The 20,065-nt window shown below is 27.6% G+C and overlaps 3 protein-coding genes across 4 annotated transcripts in view; 1 reads left to right on the forward strand and 2 right to left on the reverse strand.

Annotated features, from left to right (window-relative positions):
• Window positions 1–188: 188 nt before the first annotated feature.
• On the reverse strand, window positions 189–14,467 carry LOC127288861 (TBC1 domain family member whacked). Of its 2 annotated transcripts, none has more exons than XM_051316555.1 (6): window positions 14,315–14,467; window positions 8,094–8,661; window positions 5,814–5,985; window positions 3,794–4,361; window positions 979–1,248; window positions 189–639 (listed from the first exon to the last, which is right to left on the reverse strand). In XM_051316555.1, the coding sequence occupies exons 3-6, from the start codon at window positions 5,960–5,962 to the stop codon at window positions 529–531; spliced, it is 1,098 nt and encodes a 365-aa protein (XP_051172512.1). In that variant the 5' UTR covers window positions 5,963–5,985; window positions 8,094–8,661; window positions 14,315–14,467; the 3' UTR covers window positions 189–528. The 2 variants fall into 2 exon arrangements, with proteins under 2 accessions (XP_051172512.1, XP_051172513.1); XM_051316556.1 differs by having other exon boundaries at window positions 14,311–14,467.
• Window positions 7,855–20,065, forward strand: part of LOC127288862 (venom acid phosphatase Acph-1-like) — a 32,298-nt gene continuing 20,087 nt past the window's right edge. Inside the window, exon 1 of the mRNA XM_051316559.1 lies at window positions 7,855–7,868. The gene's annotated coding sequence lies outside the window, so the exon portion shown is untranslated. The remainder of the gene's footprint in view (window positions 7,869–20,065) is intronic.
• On the reverse strand, window positions 15,527–19,919 carry LOC127288827 (phenoloxidase-activating factor 2-like). The gene is made up of 6 exons (XM_051316490.1): window positions 19,787–19,919; window positions 19,402–19,532; window positions 18,791–19,056; window positions 16,806–17,030; window positions 16,048–16,246; window positions 15,527–15,682 (listed from the first exon to the last, which is right to left on the reverse strand). The coding sequence occupies exons 1-6, from the start codon at window positions 19,917–19,919 to the stop codon at window positions 15,527–15,529; spliced, it is 1,110 nt and encodes a 369-aa protein (XP_051172447.1).

Raw genomic sequence — 20,065 nt, forward strand, 5'->3', positions numbered from 1 at the left:
GCCAAATATGTGCTTTTTATATTAAATAAAACAACAATTTATATATATATACTTTCATTTATACAAAAACATAATTTCTTTCATAGAAAAGAAAATAGAAAAAAAAATTTTTTTCATTTAATAACAAAAAAAATACTTTAAATAAATTTTTTTTGGTCGTCTTTTCCGGTGAATAACTTGTACAATAATTATTGAAATTATATCTTTTTTTTTAATTTTATTTCTTTGGAAATATATTATTAAAAACGCAACGAATCAATTACTTTTTGTTCATATAAATTTAATTTATTGAAACAAGTTCTTTTTTTTCTCTCATTTTTGTCACCAGAAAAGTTTAGTGTCATCTTTCTCTTAAAATTAATAATCGCGATGTTTTCACAAGAAAAAAAAAATCATCGAAATTCTATGTATTTATATTTGTCAAACAAAAAAAAGACGACATTCAAGGAAAGGCACATTTTTTGTGTGACGGTATTTTTTTCTTTTTTTTTTTTTTTTTTGCTTTATAAACTAGTTAGCTTTATAAATTCAGTCCTTTTTCTTTAAAGAAGCGTTTTTACGTTCTTTATTTTTCTTTTTAAGAATTTGCTTCTGATGCTCGTACTCAAAATCTTCTTCAGTGATATTTAATTTTTGGATCTGTGTAAAAATAGAATTTTATTTAATACATCATTTTATTTTTTATTTATTTTTTTTATTAAATTGTTCTAAAAAAAATTCTAAGCGATCAAAAAGGACATATTTTTCTTTAATTTTTCGCGATAAAATATTTTTCTTTAAATTAAATTCTTTAGAATTTTAACTAAAAACCTAATTTTTTGAATAATTATTTTTATTACAAAATTGGAACTAATAAACTAAAAAAAAACTAAAATTAATTTAAATTTAAAAAAAAAGATTAAAAAAATACCTTTTAACTTTATATTTAGAATCAGAATTTTTTTTTTAATTATTTCATATTTTTAATTAAATTCTTACCTCATAGACTAATACTTCCTCTTCCATTATTTCAGGAGGTGGATTTCTGAGAATTTGTAGGGTCTCATACATTGTTGGACATTTTTTTATTACAGACGTTCGTCCAAGGCAGCCTTTCAATAAAACTAGACCAACTTTGAAAATAATTTTAACTCCCTCGCACAAAAACATGTCCCATATTCGTAAAATACTTTCCCATGGCAATGTGCGCGTATAAACGCAAAGAAACCATTCAGTCATATACAAAATTGGCTCCATTTTTTGTTTCTTCTGTAAAGAGAAAAAGAAAAAAAAAAATTACCAAATTAAAATCTCATCTTCTTTTTTTCTTTCGATATTAATAATGAAATTTAAATAATTATTTTTTCTGTATTTGAAATATTTTTCAAATATTTCAAATATTTAAAATTTCTTTATTAAAGCAATCAAAAACAAAGCCTGATAAATTCTTTTTTTAATCGACATTTTAAAATTAGTACAAAAACATTTTAAATTATTTAAAAAATTTTGTTTAATTAATTAAATTAGTTTCTGAAATAACTAGATAATTTTGTTATACTTATCTAATTTCTAAAAACGGAAATAGTTCAGGCCTCGGATCGACTTTAAGGCGCAAAAAAAACTAAAAAAAATATTATCGAAAAAATTTATTTCGAATATTTCAGAATCGAACTAATTGTAACACAAATTTTCAAAATTTTAATTAAGACAAATTTCTAAAAAAAAAATTTTTAAAGTTTCATTTTTAAATTCTTTTTCAAGTCTGATATAAGCAATTTGTTCAAATTTTAAATTTTTACATAGTTTTTCGTTTTAATGGTAAAAAAAAATTTCAGACAATAATTAAGTTTTACGCATTTTTTAATTGAATTTTTTTTTTTAATAATTTATTTAAAAATTTTAAATAAATTCTCTGCAAATTTAAACTGCTGTAGTTTTTTTTTAAATTTCTGACAATAATTCAATTCTAGAGTTCTTATCTTAAATTTTTTTTTAAATAATTAAATTTTTAAAGAATTATTAAAATTATAAAAAATAATTGAATTTTCGAAGAGTTACAATTGAAATTATGAAAAATCATTGAATTTCAAAATATTTTCTTAAATTTAAGACAATAATTAAATTTTCCAGAATTGAAAATAATTTATCAAATAATTCTAGATAACTTTTTTTAACAAAATAATTGAATTTCAGAAGATTTACAATTCAGATTTTTATTTATTTATTTACTTATTTTTGAAAATAATTGAACATCAAGTGATTTTTAATTGAAATTTTCAATGATTTCTGTTGCTGAAGAATTTATTATAAATTTCAGACAAAAATTGAAATTAAAAATTTTTTCATTGAAAAATGCTTTCAAGATAATTGAATTTATTAAGAATATTATAAAAATCATTAAAAATAATGAAATTTTAAAAGAGATATAGTTGAAAATTATTAAATTTAAGAAAGTTTTAAATGGAAAATTTTAGATGGTTTTAAATTGTAATTTTTTAAAATAATTGAATTTCAAGTGATTGAAACAATATTGAAGTTCAAAAATTTTTTAAATTGCAAAATATTTTAAGATAATTGAATTTATGAAAAATTTCAAAATTTTATTTAAGTAGGACAAATTTTGAAAAAAAAATTCTTAAAGTTCCATTTTTATAATTTCTTCATGTCTGATTTAAGGAATTTATTCGAATTAAAAATTTTGTCATAGTTTTTAGTTTTAATGGTAAAAAAAAAAATTCAAGAAATACTTAATCAAGTTTAACAGATTTTTAAATAAAAAAATTTTTTTAGATAATAATTTTTGAAAGAGTTAAAGTTGAAATTTTTAGAAATAATTGAATTTCATAAGATTTTGTTAATTTTCAAACAATAATTAAATTTTACAGAACTAAAAATAATTTTTCAATTAATATTAGATAACATTTTTTAAATGTAATTGAATTTTCAAAGATTTACAATTTAGATTTTTGAAATTAATTGAAGTTGAAGTGATTTTTAATTAAAAATTTTTGATTATTAGTTACTAAAAAATTTATTTGAAATTGTAAACAAAAATTTCAATAATTTGAAAACTTCAATTGAAAAATGCTTTCAGATAATTGAATTTTCGAAGATTATTATAAAAATCATTAAAAATAATCGAATTTCATTTGAAATTTATAAAATTTCAAAAAATTTTAGATGGAAAATTTTAGAAATAATTAAATTTTAGAAGCTTTTATATTGAAATTTTGAATATAATTAAATTTCAAAAAAATTTTGTTAAATTTCAGACAATAATTATAATAATAGTAATTTTTATTGATTTCTGTTGATGAAGAATTAATTAGAAATCACAGAAAAAAAAATTGAATTCCAAAAGTTTTTAATTGAAAAATGCTATCAGATAATTGAATTTTCTAAGAATATTATAAAAATAATTGAAATTTTTGCAAATAATTAAATTTCAAGTGATTTTTAATAAAAAAATTTTTAGTAATTTTATTTGCTAATTTTTTAAAAATTTTAAGCAATTATTAAATTTTATAAAAATTTTAATTGAAAAATAGTTTAAGATAATTAAATTTGTGAAGAATTTCATTAAAATTATTGAAAATAATTAATTTAGTGAAGAATTTTAGTTAAAAATTTGAAGATCTGAAGAAAATCTGCATTGTATACTAAAAAAAACATAGTTAAAATTTTTTTTTTTTTAATATAACAAAAAGTCGAGAAAAAGTCGCATTTTTTATTAAAATAAGTCGAAAAAAATTCGTATAATCCGAGGCCTGAAAAAGGAAGAAAAAAAAAACCAAGTTAAAATTTTGTTAAATACCAAATGCTTGTAGGCAACAGGAGAAACTCTCTTGAGCAAAGCAAAAAGAATATCGCCATCTCTCTGCAATGTTTCCATGCCTTGACTATAATATCCAGCAAGATATTTATCGCAAACAGCAACCAAACACCAAAAAGCTTGTACCGCAGGCATATGCATCAGTAAAAAAGCAGCAATTGGCGCTTGCGCTTGACAATATCCAACTTTGCTATTTAAAATTGAATACGCCTTGAGAACTTGAAATAATTCCTTTTGACCAGGACCATTGTCAACAAACATTTCGTGATGTGGAAATTGTCTATGAAGATCTTTTTTAATATCCTCAATATATTTTGGATCGCCCTGTCTATTTATTAATTCCTCATATAAATTTGGATTATCATTTAAAAGCAATTGACCACCGCAAAGATTTAGCCAGGCACGAAGTCTCACCGATGGTGGAATACCTTTTCGACATCTTTCACGTACTTTACGATAATTTGTACTCATAAATATATTCCAATTGTTCAACATTCGTATCCATTTTCGTTCGCGTCGCAATATCACCTCAGGTGAAATTGCTTGTTTTCTGTATTTTTGAAAAAACAAAACAAAAAAAGTATCGTTGTAAAAATTTAATTTTTTTTTTTACATTTGGGAATTTAATAATTTTTCAAACATTAAAGTTAATAAATTTATTTATTTACGAGCACTTCGTGATATTAAAGTCATGGTACTGAAGTTTTTATTATTATTACTTTTTTTTTTTTTTGGTAAATTCAATAAAAATAAATTAATTCAGAAAATAATTTGGACATAAATCGATAAATTAAAAAAAAATAGTACAAAACTTTGGGGATTTAAAATTTTTAATTAGTGAATTTTAAAGCGTTTTTTTAGGTACATTTTAATGGTTAGAAATTTTTTTTTATTTTTAAATTTTTTAATTTAATTTCCAAAAATAGGTATTTTTTAAAAAATTATTTTCAGAATTATAAATTGTTTCCTCTCACTTAAAGCAATGCTTTAATTTTTCGTAAATCACTTCCAAAACATTGTAATATGGATTTTCATTTAAATTTTGTTAAAAAAAATTGTTTTTCTAAATCTAAATTAAATAAATGTGAAAAACTCAAATATACATTTAATTTTCTAGGTATTAAAAAAAATTATAAATAAAATAATTTTTTTTCTATTTATTAAAAATAAAGAAACTAATTAAAACCAAAAAAAAAAAAAAAAAAAATGAAAAGAAATATTAATACCTTTCTGTAATAATAATTTTAATCTTATAACCAGTTGGCATGATTTTTGTTTGAAAAAACTGGAATTTTATACACACTATCACATTTTAATTTCCCAAAAATCTGTAAATGAAATATTATTATCTTAATTATTAAAATTTTTTATGTGAATACTAATATTTCTGTTAATATATTCTTTTTTTACTATAATTCAATTTTGCTAAAATAAATTTATTTATTTTAATTTTTTAAAAATAAATGAAATAAAAATAAATAAATAAAATTAATGATTTTTTCAATTTTAATTAAAAAAAAGAAGTCGAAAATTTTTTACTTCTAAATTTTCTGCATAGAAAAAAGGAGATAAAAAAATGCTTTAAAATTCACTATAAAAATTTAAAAAACATTAAAGTTTTGTAACATTTTTTCCTTTTTTTTTCTTTAAATAATACAATCATATAAGGATAAGGGATAATTTTTTAAAATTTATTTTTCCCAATCAATTTTTTTTCCAAAACCAATTTTACCAAAATGTAACTAATTTTTTGCAAAAAAAAAGTATTACGAAAAAAATTTTTCAATAATGTAATATTTAAAATGAACTTTTGTATTTAAATTTAATTTAATGTAACAAAATTTTTTTAAATAAATAAATATGAAAAAATTCTTCTCAATAAAAATTGATTTCAAAATCAATAAGTAAAAATAATATTTATAGAAATGAAAATAAATATTAAATTTTGATGAGATTAAAAAGAAAAAAAATTGCATTTTTTTTTTTTAATGTAATTTAATACCTCTCTGGACTATATTGTGATCCTCCCAAAAAACCATGACGATCTGGAACTGTTGAAACGACCGAACTACATTGATAAATGCTACTCCCCTCTGATTCTGTTTCGCCATTTAAATCCTCCTCAACGTTCTGTGCCGTTGAAGCAGTCATTATTGCATCTTATTATGTTTTTACTAAAAAAAAGACAGCGAATGAATTTATTTAGTATTTAAATTAGAATTATTATTATTATATATTATTATAATAATTATTATTATTTATTTTAGTTTTCTTTTGTTAAAATTGTGTTTTTAAGTAAATTTGAATTCAAATAATTCGTTACTTGAATATTATCAAATAAATATTTATTTATTTAGAATTTTTTAAAATTTTCTAAATATAAAATTTTTTCAAAAATAACTCAAACTTGCTACTAATTATATTTATTTATGTAATTTGATGCGCTGATTACGAAAATAAGTTAAAATTATTTTCTTCGTGAAATCCACAAAAAAAAATGACCTAAAATTCATAGTTAAAGTTGAAATTTTTAGAAATAAATGAATTTTAAAAGATTTTGTTAATTATCAGACAATAATTAATTTTACTGAAATAAAAATTATTTATCAAATAATTTCAGAAATTTTTTAAATGTAATTGAATTTTTAAAGATTTACAATTGAGATTTTTAAAATTAATTCAACTTCAAGTGATTTATAATAAATATTATAAAAATAGTTAAAAATAATTTAATTTCGTTAGAGTTATAATTAAAATTGTTAAATTTCAAAAAATTTTAGAAATAATTCAATTTTAGAAGCTTTTAAATTCAAATTTTTTAAAATAATTCAATTTTAGTTGTTTTTTGATGGAAAATTTTGATAATAATTAATTTTGAATTGAAATTTTGGGTAATAATTGAATTTTATTTGATTTTAAATTGAAAATTTTGAAAATAATTGAATTTTCTTTGATTTTGAATTAAAATTTTGGGCAATAATTTAATTTTATTTGATTTCAAATTGAAAATTTTGAAAATAATTGAATTTTAAAAGATTTTGAATTGAAAATTTTGAAAATAATTGAATTTTAAAAGATGTTGAATTGAAAAATTTTAAAATAATTGAATTTTCTCTGATTATGAATTGAAATTTTGAGTAATAATTGAATTTTATTTGATGCATTTTTAAGTTGTTCGTTTCAAAATTATTTTAAAAATAAAAATGGTTAAAAATGACTTTATGGAGTATTTATTTATTTATTTAATATCGTTGAAGTATTTATTAAAAAAAAATCTAATTAAAAATAAACGTTTGAAAAATATTACGTTTAAGTAAAAATAAATAAATATTATTATAAAATAAATCGTAGATAAAAAAAATAAGATTCAAATAAAACATTCGGAATTAAAAAAATCAAATTTAAATGGAAAAAAATCGAATTTAAAAAAAAAATCGGATTTAAATCGAAAAAATTTGATTTAAAAAAAATTACGATTTTTGTCAGCCCTGATATATTTAGAAATAAACAAAAAAAAAACATTTTTATACAAGTTATTCTATTTGAAAAAAAATATTCAACTCTTAAATACAATTTTTTTTAATTAAGTTAACACAAAAACGGAACAATTTCAATGTTATTTAATAACAATTAAAAAATAAATGTCTATTTAAATATAAAAAAATACCACAATTAGTCATTAATTATTATAGGTTATTTATTTTAATTTGTTTTTAAATTATTTAGTTACTAAAATTATAAATAATTAATACAAAATTATAATATTAATATTAATTAATATTAAATATTAATTTCTTTTTTGTAATAATTAAAATAAAAACTAATAACAGAAAACGAGTGTAAAAATTACTTATCATTAAAATATTAATTTTTCTTATTGACTTATAAATTATAAAAATGTATTTAATTAAATTAGTTTGTATAATTAGTAGTACTTAAAAAAACGGAATTTAAATATAACATTAACATTTTTTTTGTGTGCGATTTCAAAAAAAGTAAAAAAATTACACAAAAAAAATCATGTGACATTTAAAAATATTAGTGAAAAAAAAGTTTTGTTTAGATGAAAAGAATTCTAAAGAATTCTTTTTTTTTATAGATCGCTCTCCCAGGGAGTAAAAGTCACACATGGAATGGTTATTTATTCAATTATCTGGACCTTTAAATATTTAGACGTGACACGAAAACGAAATTACTGATTATGTCTCTTTCTCTCTATATATGTATATACATATAACTCTATAATTACGAAAAAAAACAAAAAAAAACAATAATGACTCACCAACGCCCATCAGTCAATGAATATAGTATTCTAAATATCTTGTACGAATAAGTAGTGAAAAATGATTATCCACAATTTATTTGATGCAATGTGGCATCCATTTTCCATTTATCAACATTTATTTACATCCCACACATATTTACGTCAAAACACACTTTCACAATTTTCTCAATATTATTTTAAATATATATATATACATATATATTTTCATATATATAGGTATATATACATTTACAAAATTTGTCGTATTTGTTTCTTTTTTCTAAACTTGAATTTTTTCACTTTTCACTAATTTAGAAATATTTATACTAATATAATTGATCATTTATAATGGACTTGAAAAAAATGAGTAAAATATTTCCTGATGTTGACAATTAAGAATTTTTAACACTATATAGTTATGTTTTTTTTAGAGGATGATAACCATTTGATGATGACCTGCTGTTATGATTGGTTTACAATGGCGTAGCTAAGTTAAGTTAAGTTAAGTTGTGTTTGGCACTATACTGGCTTTGCGCCTATATATCCGGCCATGACCTGGTGAATGAATGAGGCTTAAACTTGATATCTGTGAACAGAGAAAAGGCGGTTCGTATGCCGCCGCACGGGCGCGCAGAGGTGCAACCGGGGATCCAAGATGGATTCCCGGTTGAACCACCGCGCACCAATGATGAGACACAGAGGAGGAGAGCGCGAAAATTAAAGTATATATAAAAAGAGGTAATTATTTAAACAGTTAAGAGTAATAATTGGTAATGAGTTGAATTAAAGTTAAATTTTTATTTTAGCGCGTTTTAAAAATCTAAAAATGTGAGAAACAACTCTGGGGGTGGGATTGGTAAGGAATTGTACGCAACTAAAAGGAGGAGAGCATTTTAAAGCTCTAGAAAGAGATTTTATTAAATCTGCCCGAAGAGTATCGAATCTGGGACAGGCCCATAATATGTGGTCAAGGTCTTGTTCTGTGTTAGGGCAGTGAGAGCAATCACCCGATTTAATATAGTTTTTTCTAGCGAGGCTGGCGTTTAGGTTATAATGATTAGCTCTCGCACGACATAAGGAAACGATCCATTGTCGTCGAGCTGTAAAGTTCGCGAACCATGGTTTCCTACGTGACTTATAATAAAGTTGGGTGTAATGGATTCCCTTGTTTTTACCTATGTCTCTAAAAAAGGAGTTACAGCTGTCAACTAATTGTTTTTTGGCAAGGCAAAAGAAGTCAGAAAAGGGGAGAGGTATGTTAACTAAATCTGAGTTGGCAGTTGCGTCCTTGGCTGCGACGTCTGCCTTCTCGTTTCCTTCAATTCCTGAATGACCTGGAACCCAAACAAGGGTTGTTGGACGATTCAGGTTGTCAAGTATTTTTAATCTGTTTCTAATTGTAAAAATTATGTAAGATTTCGTTTTATAGGTATTTTTTGAGGTCAAGTTACTAAGAACGCTAAGTGAGTCTGAAAAAATAACTGTGTTAGAAAGATCGGAATTAATTATATAATCTAGGCAAAATAAAATTGCGAATGCTTCTAATGAAAAAATTGACGAGTAATCTGAAATTTTAAATTTTGAAGTTAGGTTTAAAGAAGGGCAGACAAAGGCACAGCCAGCCAAATGATCCACTTCAGACTTAGAGCCATCGGTGAAGAAAAAGGTATGATTAGGGAAGTTAAAATTAGTTAAGTTCTTAAAATCGATAGAGGGATTACATGAATTTTGAAGTGAGTGACCCCAGTTAAGAATAATCTGGGGAGTAAATGAGTGATCCTCAAAGAGGAATTCAAAGTAAGGATCGAGGTCCTTACTTCTAATTAGTTCGCTATAATTTTTTGATTTTTCAAATGCGATTAAAAGGGGATAGTTGAATTTTACGTTGGAATCGATGGTAAGGCGAGAGAGCTCTGGAAGTTTAGTTCGAAGTGGATGGGTGGAATTTGAGAAAACTCTATAAAGATATTTTTTAGCAAGGAAATTAAATCTTGTTCTTAAGGGGGGTTCACAACATTCAGCTAACATTACATTGATAGGGGTGCTTTGTCTATAGCCAACGGCTAGTCTCAGAGCTTGGTTACGTATTTTTTCTAAACGGGAGAAATTTTTATGAGATTTAAAGTTAGAGGCTTGTGAACCGTAATCTATGGGACTTCTAAGTAATGAATCGTAAATACGAAGGAGTAGATGAGGGTCCGCTCCCCACCAAGTGCCTCTAAGGACTTTTAGTACACTTAGAATTTTTCTTCCTTTATCGCAAAGATAGTTGAAGTGAGTATCGGAGGAAGCAGACTCGTGAAAGTGAATACCAAGATATTTAACTGTGGGGGATGGTTTAATAATTATTTCATTTAAAGTTAAAGAAAGGTTAGGGTCATCTGAATTAAGTTTTTTGTTACTGAAAATAATGAATTTAGTTTTAACTGGGCAAACTTCCAGACCTCTGTCGGTTAAAAATTCGGAAATTATATTAAGGCAACTTTGAAGAGAATTAATAATTTGGTTAAGGTCAGGGGAGCGACAGGTAACAGATAAATCGTCGGCAAATTCGTTTAATTCGCAATCTGCAGGAATAATGGTATTAAGTTTTCTAGTGTAAATGGAGTAATTGATTGGGCTAAGTATGCTGCCCTGTGTAAGGCCAACCGTACTGGTTCTAGGGCCTATAACCTCGCCGTTGATTTTGACAAACATATTTTTACATTTAATTGAGTTATATATAAAACGAGAAATTGATTCCGGAATGCCTATTTCTTTAAGATCTTTAATTAAAATATTTGGTACCACGCTAGGGAAAGCCCCTTTTATATCTAAAAAGAGTGCACCGGTGATTTCGCGTTGTGCTAAGCCTGTCCAAATCTCAGTGGAGAGCAGTGAAAGGCAATCCGTGCAGGATTTACCTTTCCTGAATCCAAATTGTCTTGGACTGAGGATCTTATCACGTTCGATAAGCCAGATAAGTCTATTGTAAATTAGTTTTTCGGAAATTTTAAAAAGACAAGATGCTAGGGAAATAGGACGAAATTTACCAGGTGAGGATTTTGGAAGGAAGAAAATGAGGTAATTGTTCCAGGAAGAAGGGAAAACGCCATTGGAGATTATTCTATTAATAATTGACAGAAGAGTTGATAAGGCTATGTCTGGAAAGTGTTGAATAATGTTGTAGTCTATTTTATCAAGGCCCGGGGATGATTTAGTTTTACATGATTTAATAGCTGTTGTCAATTCGGAAATAGTAAAAGAAGCTTCTAAGAACGGATTGTTGTCAAAATCAACGGGGAAGTCGTCATGAAAAACGGTAGGTGGGTAAAGTTCATCGACGAGTGAGTGTAATTTTTCAATAGTTTCCCTGTCTGCCGAGCAAGATGCAGAGGAGGGTTGTGTGTATCGGTTTTTGAATGATTTAATGACAGACCATACCTTCGTTAAAGGTGTATGTCTGTCTAAAGAGTCGCAAAATGTTTTAAAGGATTGTCGCCTGGCTTCACTAAGGGTACGTTTGGCTATGGCTTCGGTTTTTTTATAAATAAGAAAATTCGAGTAATTTGATAGTTTTTTATAATTTTTTAAGGCTTCTTTCCTATTTTTGATTGCTTCATCGCATTTACTGTCCCACCAAGGTGCAGGAACAAATGGTTTTTTAGATGAGGAGGAATTGTGACGTGTGTTAGATGAGGTTGTGCGTTGTGGACAAATTAAGTTAATTGTTGTATCTACAAGATGTACAAATTGATCATAATCGGAGATTGGGTTATCTGTGTGTAGGACATTTGAGTTTGATTCTATGGACGAATGGAGTTCAGAAGAGAAGAGAGACCAGTCAATACCTCTCAAATTGTATTTATGTGAAGCAAATATGGAAATAGGTATTGTAATACCTAAAGATGTGAAGATGGGAAAATGATCACTACCTAAAGTGTCATTGTAGACCTTCCAGGAAGAGGTTGTGTATAGATTTGAAGTTACGAAGGTAAGGTCTAAAGCAGAACCAGGGTTTGGTGGACGGCTTAATAGAGTGGGTGATCCATTGTTTAAAAGAATAAGGTCTGTAACATCCAATTCATCGCATAGATTACGTGCGTTGGGGCAAACATGAGAGCTACCCCATAGGGTGCTGTGACAGTTGAAATCTCCTCCTATAAAAACCGTGTTGAAGCCCGAATTTTTTATGGAGTTGAAAAAATTTTTCCAGTAGGTGGGAGGGGTTAATTTACCCGGAACTCTATAAACTAATACTACTAAAAGTTCACCCATGGAGGAGTCAATTGAAACAGCGAGTGTCTCAAATTCATCCTCCCGAGTGAAAATTGAACCGATTTTTGAAAATGTTAAATTCTTGCGAATTACAAAAGCAAGGCCGCCGCCTTTATTTACTGTTCTGTCTGATCTAATAATATTAAATTGTTTAAGAATATTAAAGTTAACGCGTTTCTCAGGCTTCAAAAAAGTTTCGCAAAGGAGGAGAATATCAAATTGATTGGAAAGTTTGTGAATTTCGTGTGTCTTGTTAGAGACACCACGGCAATTCCACTGTAAGATATTTAATTTGGAAAGACTAGCCATCCTTGTGAGCTGGAAGAGCTAACAAAGAATGGAGGCTAGTGATGATGTTAGAGAGAGTTTCAAGTTTTTGTTTCACGATTTCTGGAGGTGAGTTGGAAGAAATTTGAGTGACATGCATGTTTAAAAGTGAAATGAAAGAAGTGAGTGATTCTTGAAATTGAGGGTTGGAGTTAGATGTGTGAGGTTCAGGTGGAGGAGAGGAAGGAGAGGCAGATGTGTGTTTGGAAAGAGCAAAACCGTTAGGCATGGAGATGTTAGACCTGCCGTTGTTCCAATTTGTAGCGAAAAAGGATGAAGAAGAAGAGTTGTTTTTTTGTGTTTCGTGTATGCGAGAGTGTGACGTGTTGTTTGATAACCGTTGAGAGTGGTTATTGTGAGTGGATGACACTTGAGAAAATAAGTGTTTTTGGAGGTTAGAGTTTGGATTTTGTGTGAGAGATGCAGAAGGGGCTGGTTGATCTACCAGATCAGGAAAGTCGGAAAAGTTAAATGAATTTATATGACGAGTTACCTTTTTTGGTTTAAGAATTTCTTTGGCTTCATCGAAGGACATTTTGTGTTGTGTCGCATAGTAGCGCACCTCTTTTTGAAAAGTGAATTCTGGACATTGTTTTGAAGAAGGTTTGTGTGGACCGTTACAATTTGCACATCTTGGAGGACCTGACGCGTGGGTACAGGGGTTAGAATCGTCTGTATGGGGGGCTGAGCCGCCGCATTGTTGACATCGAGGTTTGGACCTGCAGTGTTTGGCTATATGGCCAAATCTTAGACAATTAAGGCACATACGTGGGTCGGGTACGTAGGGACGCACTGGGGATGAACCTTTATAAATTGCAACGCGTTCTGGAATGGAAGTACCTTGGAAGGTTAGAAGAACGGTAGTGGAAGGTTCATACTTAACCGTGTTGTCCTCGTCAATTTTTTTGCGGTTAAACCTCATGGCACCAATGATTTTAATATCTTTATTAACACCTACAACTTCTGCGTGTTCTAAGATTTCATCTGTAGAGATATCTATCCCGATGTTATTAATGATGCCCTGACATGTGACGAAACTTGATGGGATTATTGCAATTAGACCTTTTGATTTCAGAGTGGGGTCAGATGAAATCTGGTTTGCCGCTCTGCCACTATTCGTGATAACACGAACTTTTCCGCGACCACTTGGATAAATACCGACAACCTTACCCGGGTAAAGGTTGTGGATGATTTTACCGACCGACACATGGTTTAAGTCTTTCGACGCATCTTTCGAATTGGGATCGCGCTGTAAGAAAATTGGACAGTTGCCTTTATTTGAATTTTCGTATTTCGTGAGTTTGATTTTAGATTTATTAATTGCCGAATTTGTATTATCAAGTGATTTTAAATGCACTTTGGCAGAAGAAGGAGGCGGCATGGATGGGTCCGATTTTTCGCATTTACGTTTTTGTTCCGATTCGAGGGACGATGTCGAGTTGTTTCTCGAACGAATGTTTTTTATATTATCTTGATAAAATAATAAATTTTTCGCAGCTATCTCCTCCTCTGTTTCATCAGTAAAGTCCATTGCGGAAGTTGAGAAATCCGCGCTAGAGGCCATGCCTCTGCGACGCGCGCGCACAGCCACGAGGCTGGCTAACCTAAAAAGAAAACAACTATACTACGAAAGGTGAGAATGTTATGAGACCCACAATAAGACTCTTTGAGTCTTTAAAAAGGAAAAAAGAAGATCCCGGATTTAATCGCTATTGGCAAGATGACACCGAACTAGGAGAACCCGTGAAATTCAATGTATGTTTCGTAAGCAAAATAACGCGTCCGCTCGGTAGCGTATCCCTTACGGAACTCCACAATGGCGTAGCAGTAGTTTTTTTCTACTGCGCAAGCGCTGTAATGGTTTGGAGTAACTCTACATGAAAATCATGAGAAATATGACGACTTTGTTGATGCATAAGAAGAGTTCACTATTTTGCCGCATAGCGCTGCATAGTGGGAGACCAAATGACATTAGTTATCTCAAAACCCCCTACAGCTTACAATTTTTAACTGAATTCAATTTTTTTTCTAATCTGTATAAAATTTAGAAAAGATCTTTGGAGTCAGATTTTTAAAAAATTTTGTTAACCATTTAGAATGTTTAAACAAATTAAATTTAAAAAAAAAAAAATTTTAAGTATTTTTTTGAGAAAATGACTCTATTTTAAGAATTTTATGTTGGAAATTGAAAAAATTAAAACAAAAAAGTTGTTAATATGTTAACAAAATTATTATTAACAAATTGTATAAACAAATTGTTCATTTAGATAATAACTTTAAAGGATTCTTCTGATAACGTGTTTATCGGGGGGTTTTTGTGGTCGATGATCACAAATTTGATGTTAGATTTTCAAAATTCAAAATGGCGGATCCAATATGGCGGACAAATTTTTAAAAATTCATTGAATTCGCGTGAAAATTTTTACTCAGAAGTTATTGAGGTCGCTGACTACGAATCTGATTTCAGTTTTTTAAAATTCAAAATGCCGGATCCAAAATGGCAGACGAACTTTTAAAAATTTATTCGATTCGCTTGAAACTCGTTACGCGGGGGTTTTTGGGGTCACTGATTACGAATTTGAAGTCAATTAAAAAAATTTTTAATGCCGAATCCAATATCGCGGAAGAAAATATTAAAAATTAATCAAATTTGCTTGAAACTTGGGAGTTTTTAAAGTCGCAGATTACAAATTAGACATTAGTTTTCAAAAATTAAAAATAGTACATCTAAAATAGCATAAAATGACATAAATATAATTTTTAAAAAAATTAAACTTGTACAAAAGTTATTTATAAATTGATTTTTAATTATTTTTTTAATTACATAACAATATTACATTAAAATATTCATAAAAAATTTTTTTTCGTTACATATTTCTTTTTAACCAATCAAGATAATTGTAAACATGTACATAAGCTCCTGGAACATTTTGTTGACCACAACCAATTCCCCAGGCAGTCAATCCTACAATTTCAAATCGTCCGTTTAATGGCTGACAAATCAATGCACCTCCTCCATCGCCCTAAAAAGAAAAAAAAAAGAAAACAATTACACTTCTATAATATTTTTATTAGTTCATGGCGTATGGTGTATACATTATGCCATGAACTAATTAAATTATTATATACTGTCCTTCTGGTTTGTTTAGTTTCCATTGTCCCCACTCGCCATTTGTCATAATTCTCGTCAACTACCGCACCATGCTCTAGTGATAATTTAGTAAATTTATAGTAACTTTTACTTTTAATAATAAAGTCACTAAATTTTCACTAGAGCAGGGTGCGGAAGTTGACGAGAATTATAACAAATGTCGAGTGGGAACTTTGGCGAGTGGGGACAATGGAAACCAACCGGACAGCATATATATATGCAGATAAGTGTATTTACCGTGCAACTGTCCTTTCCTAGTTGACCACCAGCACAAATAAAAGTTTTGGAATCTAACTTGAAATCAGATCCAAGTCTTGTCTTTTGAAATTGCTTTTCACAAGTTCCGTGATCAACTATTGGTAAATCAATTTCTTTTAAAATATTTTCATATTTGTCACTGGTAAAATTATTCTTTCCCCATCCTGCAGTCCAGCATCTAAATTTGGTTTAATTTAAAAAAAAATTATTAGTAACTTTTTCCTTCTCCCTACTAATACGAAATCATTGGAAACTTATTGAAAACTTATGAACCCAATGAGTTTTCAGTAAGTTACTAAAGAATCTGTACCCAATTGCATAAATGATGTCCTTCCGGTTTTGAAGACATTTTGAAAAGTCGTGACACTTATATAACATTTTCATTTGTTTATGGCGTATACAGAAAGTTGCCATTATCGCCATTTGTTATAATTCTCGTCAACTACCACACCCTGCCCTAGTGAAAATTTAGCGACTTTATAGTAACTTTTAATTTTAACAATAAAGTCACTAAATTTTCACTAAATCAGGGTGCGGTATATGAGAATTATGACAAATTACGAGTGGGAACAATGGCAACCTTCCATACACCATATGCCACGAACTAATAAAATTATTGTAGAAGTATCACAACCTTTCAAAATGCAGTCAAAGGACAATTTTTTTGCAATTATGTGTACTAAAAGAATAATCGAATTTTTAGAATAAAAACACTGTTGTTATTTTCATTTATTTACATGATACCAGAAGGAGGAATTGCAGTTGGAAGGCAAGCAGCATTAATATTGACATAATTATGAAATACAATTTTTCGATCAATCTTAATGATAGCTATATCATTAAAAAGAAGTTCTATATTAAATGCCTCGTGAATTTTTGTTGACAATGGTTTTACTTCAAGAAATTGTTCCGTTTTACTTGTTCTATTCCATTTACCAAGTCTTATTTTATATTTATTTTCTCTGCAAATATAATTAAAAAAAGATCAAAAATATTTTCCATTATAATATAATTAGGTTGCTTTCCATTGTCTCCACTCGCCATTTGTCATAATTCTCGTCAACTACCGCACCCTGCTCTAGTAAAAATTTAGTTATTTTATAGTAACTTTTAATTTTTAAAATAAAGTTACTAAATTTTTACTAGAGCAGGGTGCGGTAGTTGACGAGAAATTATGACAAATAGCGAATGGGGATAATGATAACCTACCCATGTGCCATGAACTAATAAAATTATTATTGCAGTATCACGACTTCAAAATGCCGTTGAATCGTAAGAACAGCATTTAGAGGTTAGGCCACTGTAGAATTATTAAAAAAAAAACATTATCGGCCACGTATTTTTGTAGCTATACTATTATAAATTAATTGACTGCAGTGACGCGCAAGTTACATTTTTTTAAAACAGTTATATTTTCCAAAGTTTTATGTTAAATGGTTTAATATTTTACAGAAAACTTCTTTATATACTAATAAACAAAACTCTCACTGAAAGTTATTCCAATTCAAAAGTTCCCTGCATACATTTATCGCTAAAATTGAGAAATATTGACACGTCTCAACTTTTGAGTTGACTTGACTGCCATTAGACCAAGCCTCTGAGCGTCGGTCGAGTTATTTGATCGGGACCCTCAATTACTTTTCTATTCTTTCTTCAATTAAAAAAAAAACGTTCAATCCCACATAGCACTACTTCTTGCTGTGAGGTTACTGTATGGATATCTGTAGGGTTTGTAAGGTTACCGTGTAAGCCTATAGGCTTACTGTATACAGTAAACATGAGGTCATCTTAAAACTTCCGCTATTACAGTAAGCATACACAGTAAAGCTAAGGTAAGATTACACAGTAAGGTCGTGGTAAGGTTACATGGTAGGGTTGTGGTAAGCTTACACGGTAAGGTTGTTGTAAGCTTCCCGTAAGGTTACTGTAAGGTTGCTGTAAGGTTACTGTAAACATAGAATGTTATTAATAAATAAATTTTATTAATATTTATGCGCAGTAGTTTTCTATGGCACATACGGCTGCGCAGTAAATTTTATTTAACAAACCCTATTGGGTTTCATCAAGTACTTTACCAAATATATAATTTTAAAAAAAAATTTATAATATAATACATATTATAATATAATTATTTTTAATATATTTTCATATTACTCTATGTTTACAGTAACCTTACAGCAACCTTACAGTAACCTTACGGGAAGCTTACAACAACCTTACCGTGTAAGCTTACCACAACCTTACCATGTAAACTTACCACGACCTTACTGTGTAAGCTTACCTTAGCTTTACTGTGTAAGCTTAATAGCGGAAATTTTAAGATGACCTCAAGTTTACTGTAGGCTTACACGGTAACCTTACAAACCTTACAGATATCCTTACAGTAACCTCACAGCAAGAAGTCGTGCTATGTGGGATTTTAGCTGTCTACAGTGACCAAACTCCTTTATGCAAATTGTCACAATATTGTACGTGACACTTCACGAGAAAAGGGACCTTACAGGCAAAATTAAATTTTAGGTTATGTTCAGTGATAGTTATTCCTTGTGTTAAACATTCATTTTTAATTATATAAAATCAAAATCAATTTTGAGTCAATTTTCAATTCAAAAATCACAAACATAACCTAAAATTTTTTTGCCATCTGAGGTCCCTGTTTTCTTGGAGCATCACATAAGTAAATAAAATATAACAAAAATTTGCAAATAAATGAAATACTTACAATTTATAAACTAAATGTGCTACAGTAATTATATGAGAATCATCAATAATAACACCTGCGCCAATATATTGATTATTAAGATCTATGATCTCAGCGTGCCATGGATAAGCACCATATGCAGATTGATCGTTAATTTTAAGCTGATTCGAGGCAATAATTCTTTCCCCACATTTTTTAGGTTTAGGAGGCATATTATTATTGTTATTATTATTATTATACTTGCAACAATTAACTTCTCCCATTGGACAAGAAACTGGTTCCAAACCCTTTTAAAAAAAGACACAAGTAAATATATTTTAATAATTTAAATTTAAATATATTTTTAATATTTAAAAAAATTTTAATATTTTAAACATATTTTGAATATTTTGACTTAAGCATCAATGGTTTATATTGCACAGAAAAAAAATCTTTACCTGAAACAGCGATATGCTAAAGTTTTCGCTATTCTAGAGAAACATATCGCTGTTCCAGATAAAGATTTTTGTTCGTGTTGTATGTTAATTCTCTTTGTGTATTTTTACTCCCAACGTTATAAAAATAATAATTTTTTTGACGTTCATTATTTCTTTATAATAAAAAAAGATTTTTTTTTCTTTTTAATCGCTTACCAAATTTGTTATTCTTATATCGAACATAACTGTATGAGTTTTGTTTCCGTAAATAAATCCATTGCACTTGGCTGTTGATAATATACAACTACATGCAAATTTTGGTTTAAATAAAAAAGTTTTTGGTAAACCTAGAAGAATATTTTTAAATAATTACATACATATTTTTATAGAAAAAAACCTCAGCTTTCGATAAAAAAAAAAAAATCGTACCTTTAACCGAAAAAGTTTTTATTTTTGAGTTCCATTTTTTTAGATCAAAAAAAAATTTTTTTTTCAAAAATGTATATTAACCAATCGAAATAATATCAAAAAAGCTTTCGAAAGTAATATACAATTTTGTGAAAATCGATTATTTAATAATAATAATAATGAAAATCCATACCTAATGAATCCAGTGCTTTATTTTGCTTATTGTCGAAAGAAACATGATTATTTTTCGTCTTTAATAATAATTTCTTATTACAATAAATTTCACACACAAAGCACATGAGAATGAAAAATACTATTTTCTTCATATTTTTTGTTCAAAAAAAAAAAAAAAAAAACTAATTTTTTTGCATTAAATATTTATAAAATATAAAATTTTAATATTTAAAGTCACTGTTCGAGTGTAGATATTCTTTTAAAGCTCAAATTTCCAGTGAATTTATATTTATATGAG

The sequence above is a fragment of the Leptopilina boulardi genome, unplaced genomic scaffold (assembly GCF_019393585.1).
Source record: "Leptopilina boulardi isolate dan_hultmark-lab unplaced genomic scaffold, ZJU_Lbou_2.1 LbouV2_396, whole genome shotgun sequence".
In the NCBI taxonomy this organism is placed as follows: Eukaryota; Metazoa; Arthropoda; class Insecta; order Hymenoptera; family Figitidae; genus Leptopilina; species Leptopilina boulardi.

What these genes read in the sequence shown, in the direction of transcription:
- LOC127288861 (XM_051316555.1), bottom strand. Translation starts at nt 5,962, where the DNA reads ATGACTGCTTCAACGGCACAGAACGTTGAGGAGGATTTAAATGGCGAA. An exon ending in TCACAATATAGTCCAGAGAG is followed by an intron (nt 4,362 to 5,813) that starts GTATTAAATTAC and finishes TCAAAAATACAG; the next exon opens with AAAACAAGCAATTTCACCTG. An exon ending in AGGAAGTATTAGTCTATGAG is followed by an intron (nt 640 to 978) that starts GTAAGAATTTAA and finishes ATTTTTACACAG; the next exon opens with ATCCAAAAATTAAATATCAC.
- LOC127288827 (XM_051316490.1), bottom strand. Translation starts at nt 19,919, where the DNA reads ATGAAGAAAATAGTATTTTTCATTCTCATGTGCTTTGTGTGTGAAATT. An exon ending in ATATAAGAATAACAAATTTG is followed by an intron (nt 19,057 to 19,401) that starts GTAAGCGATTAA and finishes TTTTTTTAAAAG; the next exon opens with GGTTTGGAACCAGTTTCTTG. An exon ending in GCACATTTAGTTTATAAATT is followed by an intron (nt 17,031 to 18,790) that starts GTAAGTATTTCA and finishes TTATATTTGCAG; the next exon opens with AGAAAATAAATATAAAATAA.